The sequence below is a fragment of the Engraulis encrasicolus genome, chromosome 1 (genome assembly GCF_034702125.1).
Source record: "Engraulis encrasicolus isolate BLACKSEA-1 chromosome 1, IST_EnEncr_1.0, whole genome shotgun sequence".
In the NCBI taxonomy this organism is placed as follows: domain Eukaryota; kingdom Metazoa; phylum Chordata; class Actinopteri; order Clupeiformes; family Engraulidae; genus Engraulis; species Engraulis encrasicolus.
Window position 1 is genome coordinate 12,676,894 of NC_085857.1, and position 7,105 is coordinate 12,683,998.

The window sequence follows — 7,105 nt, forward strand, 5'->3', positions numbered from 1 at the left end:
ACACAGCTAAATGCTGTCAATGCCGTCATAAACAGCCTGCTGCAGGTTTGATACTGCAGAACAACATATTTCATGTTCAGTGATCCTCAGTGGCTGTTAACAGAAATAACAGTCATCACAGGAATGAATGAACATTAGGAATCTCCCCTGTAAAAGTGGCAAAAGAGAAATAGAGAAGGCCTTTGCTGCCATATTCTAATGTTGGTTGTCAAGGTGGTGCTCGGAGGGGTCAATATTTTCACAGGTACAGAAGACAAAAAGTTTGAGAACCACTGAACTAGTGTGAAATAATTAAGCCAGGGTTTCCTAAAGTGGGGTGCGTGGCCTGCCATAAGGGGGTGCGTGGGCTAAATAGAGCAATGGCCGATATGTCAGTTTTTATGCAGCAGTAATGAGCATTAAGTAGTTTTCAATTGTATGGTGAATTGTACTGTATGCTGGAAGGGTCCATCCAAAAGTGTAGTTTAACTCCTGGGGAAAAAAGGATTCCCCAAAACGACTGTGCATTATGTGCAGTGAATGCTAGAGATGCACCGGATCCTGATTTTTAGGATCCTGCCGGATACCGGATCCACTGCTTAAGATCCTGCCGGATCCGGAACCGGATACCGGATCCTACGAAAGGGTTGAAACACATAGCCTACTCACACACGTGGGCCCTTTTTATCACGTTGGCTCAAACTATTTTGACTGAAAAGCCTCGGCTACCGGATCCTGGATCCTGGAACCGGATCCGGATCCTGTGAAAAACCCTATTATCCTGCCGGAACCGGATCTTGGATCCTGTACATCTCTAGTGAATGCGCAATTAATCATACTTGCGTCGCCATCAGCACACCAAAATATTCGCTTAGGGGGTGCGCGAACCACATTGAAATGTACAAGGGGGAAAAGTTTGGGAACTGCTAAGCTTTTGCATGATGCCAACCTGACAGGGTACACAATAGAAGGCATTCCTGGAAAACAGCACAACTAGCGTGAAATAATTACGCCTTTGCATGATGCCAATGTAAGATGCCACACATCTTGGCCTGGGAGATAACTGACGCCACAATGTCTGCCTCATGGACTTCGGATTGACATCTCTTTGTTTTCCTTTTCTTCGCTTTTATTTACTATCTTTTGCTATCTTTTAATTTTTAAAGACGAGCTTTGCATATCTGGCTCTTGGATCTCAAAGTGAATGCCGGTCGGAAGAGTCTGGAATCCTCATTTTCTATTCTCAATCCTCTATTCTATTCTAATCTACAGAGAGGTGAGAAGCTGCTGTTCACAATGGTCCGCGTCAAACTGACCTACGTGTTAACGCTGGTGATAGTGCTGGTGAACCTGGTCACCTTATCACTAGTCTACCCCTACGTCTTCACCCACCCCAAAGCAACACCATCATCGCCTCCATCCTTGGCTTCTAGTCCTCCACCACCACCACCTAAATCTCCATCCACAGTAAAAAAATATATATCTTCTTAATACAGTGTAAATCTTGTTAATACAGTATAAATTGTGTAAATAAATAAATCTTAAAGGGACACTGTGCGAGATTTTTAGTTGTTTATTTCCAGAATTCATGCTGCCCATTCACTAATGTTACCATTTTCATGAATACTACCACCACCATCAAATTCTAAGTATTCATTATGACTGGAAAAATTGCACTTTTCATACATGAAAAGGGGGATCTTCTCCATGGTCCGCCATTTTGAATTTCCAAAAACCCAGAGGCCTATGTTATAACCCAGGGGCTTATGTTATAACCCAGGGGCCTATATTATAACCCAGGGGTTCCCAACAATTCCCTCTTTGGGGCCCACTTGAAATTTTCACAAATATTCAGGGCCCACGTCTGGCCCAATAAACCATACAACTCAAGTTAACAGTCAACCGCAACAACCACAACAAATATTATTTAGATTTTTTTAGAAAAGGGAGGGCCCACTTGGAATACCTTCGCGGCCCAGTTTGAGAATCACTGTTATAGCGTAACGTTTCCCAATACGTCACGTAAATAAAAATGGATTAAAAGGGAACTCATCGGAGTATGCTTCATACTTAAGGGGCAGTCATGGGTAAGCGGTTAGGGTGTCAGACTTGTAGTCCGAAGGTTGCTGGTTCAACTCCCAACCCGCCAGGTTGGTGGGGGGAGTAATTAACCAGTGCTCTCCCCCATCCTCCTCCATGACTGAGGTACCCTGAGCATGGTACCGTCCTGCCGCACTGCTCCCTTGAGGCGCCATTTGGGGCTGCCCCCTTGCACGGGTGAGGCATAAAAATGCAATATCGTTGTGTGCAGTGTTCACTTGAGTACTGTGTCACAATGACAATGGGAGTTGAAGTTTCCCAGGTGGCCTGTCTTACTTAACTTTCATTGCTCTGGAATATTGACTGCCCATTTTGGGCGCTGTGTGTCTTTTATCTCCATCTCCGTCCCAGGGCAAGGTCCACGTACTGCTGGTCTCCTCCTGGAGGTCCGGATCCTCCTTCCTGGGCCAGGTGTGTGTGTGTGTGTGTGTGTGTGTGTGTGTGTGTGTGTGTGTGTGTGTGTGTGTGTGTGTGTGTGTGTGTGTGTGTGTGTGTGTGTGTGTGTGTGTGTGAATGTGTCGTGTGTACTGTATGTGTGTGTCTTGTGTGTGTGTGTATGTGTCGTGTGTGTCTTGTTTGTGTGTTGATGTGTCATGTGTGAGTGTGTGTGTGTATGTGTTGTGTGTGTGTGTGAGCGTGAATGTGTGTGTCGTGTGTATATTGTTCAAAGTCTATATCTCTGTGTTAATCTAAACAGCATATTGTATGTTTATTAGTGTGTATGTAGTGTGTGTGTGGTTGTTGTTAAATATCTACATCAGTGTAATAATTTTAACTGCACATTGAGTGTGTGTGTGTGTATGTGTGTGTGTGTGTGTGTGTGTGTGTGTGTGTGTGTGTGTGTGTGTGTGTGTGTGTGTGTGTTTGTGAGCGCACGCGCATGTGTGTGTGTATGTGTGTGTGTGTGTGTGTCTGTGTGTATGTAAATGTCACTACATTTAGCTTTCTTAAACTGACACATTTGAGACTATAGTCAAATGCAATGTCAATGTTACACATCATAACATGGTCTTCATCTGTAACATCTGTTAGTGTGTTTGACCATAACGTGCTCTTCGTCTTCGTCTTCGTCTTTCGAGGTTTTCAATCAGCACCCGTCCGTCTTCTACCTGATGGAGCCGGCGTGGCACGTGTGGAGGAAGATGCACATGCTGGGGGCCCAGGAGCTACGCATGGCCGTCCGAGACCTGCTACGACAGGTGCTGTAGTGAGAGACCTGCTACGACAGGTGCTGTAGTGAGACACCTGCTACGACAGGTGCTGTAGTGAGACACCTGCTACGACAGGTGCTGTAGTGAGACACCTGCTACGACAGGTGCTGTAGTGAGAGACCAGACCTGCTACGACAGGTGCTGTAATGAGAGACCAGACCTGCTACGACAGGTGCTGTAGTGAGACACCTGCTACGACAGGTGCTGTAGTGAGAGACCTGCTACGACAGGTGCTGTGATGAGACACCTGCTACGACAGGTGCTGTAATGGCCGTGAGAGGCCTGCTACGACAGGTGCTGTAATGGCCGTGAGAGACCTGCTACGACAGGTGCTGTAGTGAGAGACCTGCTACGACAGGTGCTGTAATGAAACACCTGCTACGACAGGTGCTGTAATGAGAGACCTGCTACGACAGGTGCTGTAATGGCAAATTATCAGGATCGAATCGTATCGTATTGTAGGGAATTCTTACGTATCGAAAATAATCGAATCCCTGCTTTAAGAAATTGAGACCATATCGTATCGTCATGGAGGCTGTGATTTACACTCCTAATCCTAACTCTGACTACGAATACACCAGCGGCAACAAGATTAAGCAACAGAGAATCGCTGGACTGTCCAGCAAGAGCGATAAGAGCGATAGAAGCGATAGAAGCGAGTATGTCCGTTGGAAGCAGAATGCACGCATTCCGACATTCCAATTGGCTGTGGCGGCTGTCATCGAATCGCATCATAGCTCATTTGCATCTTCATTTGCATCTCATTTGCATCTTATTCGCTCAAGTCCAACTACAAACTGTCGCCCAAGTCGCTCAAATCGGTCCAAGACACCCCAGTTGCTTTAGTCTCTTCTCTTTCCGGCGGCTCAAAACGGGGGGCAATCGCTATTCCGACATAGCGCTATTCCGACATGCCGCTATTCCGACACTTTTTAGGGGTTAGGGTTAGGGTTCGGGTTAGAGTTAGGGTTAAGGTTAGGGATGTCGGAATAGCGGCATGTAGGAATAGCAGCGGACGGTGGAAAATGTGTCAGTATTCCGACAATAGACATTAACGTCGGAATAGCGACATGTCGGAATAGCGCCACGTAACCGCTCAAAACAAAATCAATTACTTCCGCCACTGGAATCTGTCATGTCACGCTTGGTGTATTTGTACGCTAATATTCTTCTACATTATTTAAATGATTTAAAAAAAATGAAAATGATGTTTGTATAATTTGACACGAACAGGTGCTGAAGTGCGACATGTCCGTCATGGAGTCGTACATGGGCCCCAACGCCAAGACCAACCAGGTGTTCTTCTGGAGCCAAAGCCGGGCGCTCTGCTCTCCACCCCTCTGCACCGCCACCCCCCCGGGCGCCTTCAGTAAGCAGGGAGAGTGTTTCAAGAAGTGTGGCGGCAAGCCCTTGTATTCGGCCGCGGATGCTTGCAGGAAGCACTACTCGCACGTGGTGCTCAAGACGGTCCGCATCTTCGAGCTGGAGTCGCTGTACCCGCTGCTGCGCGACCCGACGCTGGACCTGCGCATCCTGCACCTGGTGCGGGATCCACGGGCCGTGTGGAGGTCGCGCAGACGCGTCAGAGCCACCTTGTTCAGCGACAGCCGGATACTGCTGCAGCACCAACGTGGCTTGGCGGGAATCGAGGAGGATTACAAGGCCATGGAGGCTATTTGCCAGAGTCACATGCGGATCTACCGGACCGTGTTTCCGCAAAGTCCGCTCAACGACAACGATACGCACCTACTACCACCGCTACCGAGCCACACCCATTACAAGATGGTGCGCTACGAGGACATAGCTAACGACCCACTTGGACAGGTATGTATTGTTACATTACATTACGTCAAATTTGGCAGACGTTTATATGCAAAGCAATTTACTATGTCTACGATGTCAACCGAACATGATAAAATTGACTTGTCTGTGAAAATGACTATCCCCGTGGGACAATAAAGGCTGTAATCCAGTGATTCTTAAAGTTTGGTCAGGGGACCACCGGTGGTCCGCGACAGAGCTCAGGTGGTCCGCAAGGGGATTTCTACTTTTCCAAGACCAGCTAGCAGTAGGCTATATTTGTAACATTGTTACAAAGCTTCATCGAAATTAGCAGTGTCAAATTAGCCACCAATTTGCAGTTCATTCAGTTGACAGGTGGTCTCTGAACATTTATAAGGGGACAAAGTGGTCCTCAGTCTGATAATGTTTGAGTAACACTGCTCTAATCAATCAATCAATCAATCAATCAATCAATCAATCAATCAACCAATTAATCAATTAATCAATCAACCAGGTGGAGGACATCTACCGCTTCGTGGGGCTGAACATGACGAAGGAGCTTCACAGCTGGATCCGCCTCTCCACGCACCGCCCGAGTTCTAATCACGATCCGTTCGGGTCCGACTCGAGGGACATGAAGTATGTGTCGCAGGTGTGGAGGAGCTCGCTGCCTCATGGGGAGGTGCAGAGGGTGCAACAGGCCTGCAGGGAGGCCATGGCCTTGTTAGGGTACCGCGCCGTGACCAGTGACAAAGACCAGAGGCAGCTCGGACAAGATGTGCTGCTGCCTTTTGAACACAAGAAATTGACGCTCCCCGAATCTGAGAAGCAAAAGCAAATCCTTTGAGGGCTATTTTACACCAAGAGGTATTGAACCTCTGCAACGTGGGCCCTGCCGTGGCCAACCTAAAGGGCACTCACCTGCCATGCGGCTGACCCGGGTTGGATTCCCGACCCGGGTCCTTTACCGACCCTTGTCTTTCTCCCAATTCGCTTTCTGTCCACCTCTGATACTGTCCTATCAAATAAAGTAAAAAAGAGCAACAACAACAAAAACCTCTGCAATGGTCTAAAAGCGTTTGCAGAGGATAGATTCACAGGACCTTTCCAAGGTCAACTTCCCTATAAGCAGCCTCACAACTTGACACTTATATTAACAATAAAACCAGTCTCTGAATTGTGCAACCTGTCTTGAGGCTGCATGTTTTGATAATAACACTCCAAGAACCAGAGGCATCTCAGTCGTGATGTGCTGCTGATGGTAGCCAGGCCGGACCCTCCTTGTGACGCAACACCTTCTGCGTTGCTCTCTCGTCAGGCCAAGAGCAATGCAAATATCGTTTCTGAAAAATCGTGAACTCCACCCACTTTGTCTGACCCCAGTCAACCAGTAGCCAACCTAGGGAGGCGGGTCAACCATGCCGTTTGGGAAACTTTAATTGTGCTCTTGGTCGGACCAAGTCTAAAAGAGATTTGTAAGTCTATGATAATCAGGCTAGCCACATCTATCTAGGAGATTTTGCTTGTCCCTGCTCAATGAAGCTGAGAAATGAATCCTTGGATAGTCATGTCAAAAAGAGTTTAGTTGTAGGCAACTGGGCGTTCTCTTCGTGGCTTGGAGCCCTAGGTCACGGCGTGCACGCCATGGTATCTCAGATGGAGCACTTGTGCACTTTGGGCATTGTGTTTCAGTTTCAGTGCGTACTAGTTAGTGCGCCCCACACATTTAAATATAGTGTAGTGCACAAGTGGTCCATTTGAGACACGGGATACTTGAATCCAGGAGACTTCAATTTCAACATACTGTTGTATTGCTCACGCTACCCTTGACTTGTCAGTAGCCGCCGGTGATGCTGCATCTTTCGGCTCAGCCCTTTCCGAGGTCTGAGCTATTCTAATGGGGGCAGATTTCTTAACATAGGCCTACTCTAATTTTTTCCCCAAAAGGTATCACTGTTGTCAGCTGATGTTGTATAACCTTTTGGATGTTATTGGGAATAAATCAAGATGTTTTTTTAAATTGCAAACAAACA

At 47.2% G+C, this 7,105-nt stretch overlaps 1 protein-coding gene across 1 annotated transcript; it reads left to right on the forward strand.

Annotated features, from left to right (window-relative positions):
- The first annotated feature begins 1,255 nt into the window (after window positions 1-1,255).
- LOC134448330 (carbohydrate sulfotransferase 6-like) lies at window positions 1,256-6,216 on the forward strand. Its single transcript, XM_063198041.1, has 5 exons — window positions 1,256-1,446; window positions 2,431-2,490; window positions 3,159-3,278; window positions 4,524-5,114; window positions 5,587-6,216. Exons 1-5 carry the CDS (start codon window positions 1,276-1,278, stop codon window positions 5,917-5,919), a joined length of 1,275 nt encoding a protein of 424 aa, XP_063054111.1. The 5' UTR covers window positions 1,256-1,275; the 3' UTR covers window positions 5,920-6,216.
- The last annotated feature ends 889 nt before the right edge of the window (window positions 6,217-7,105 follow it).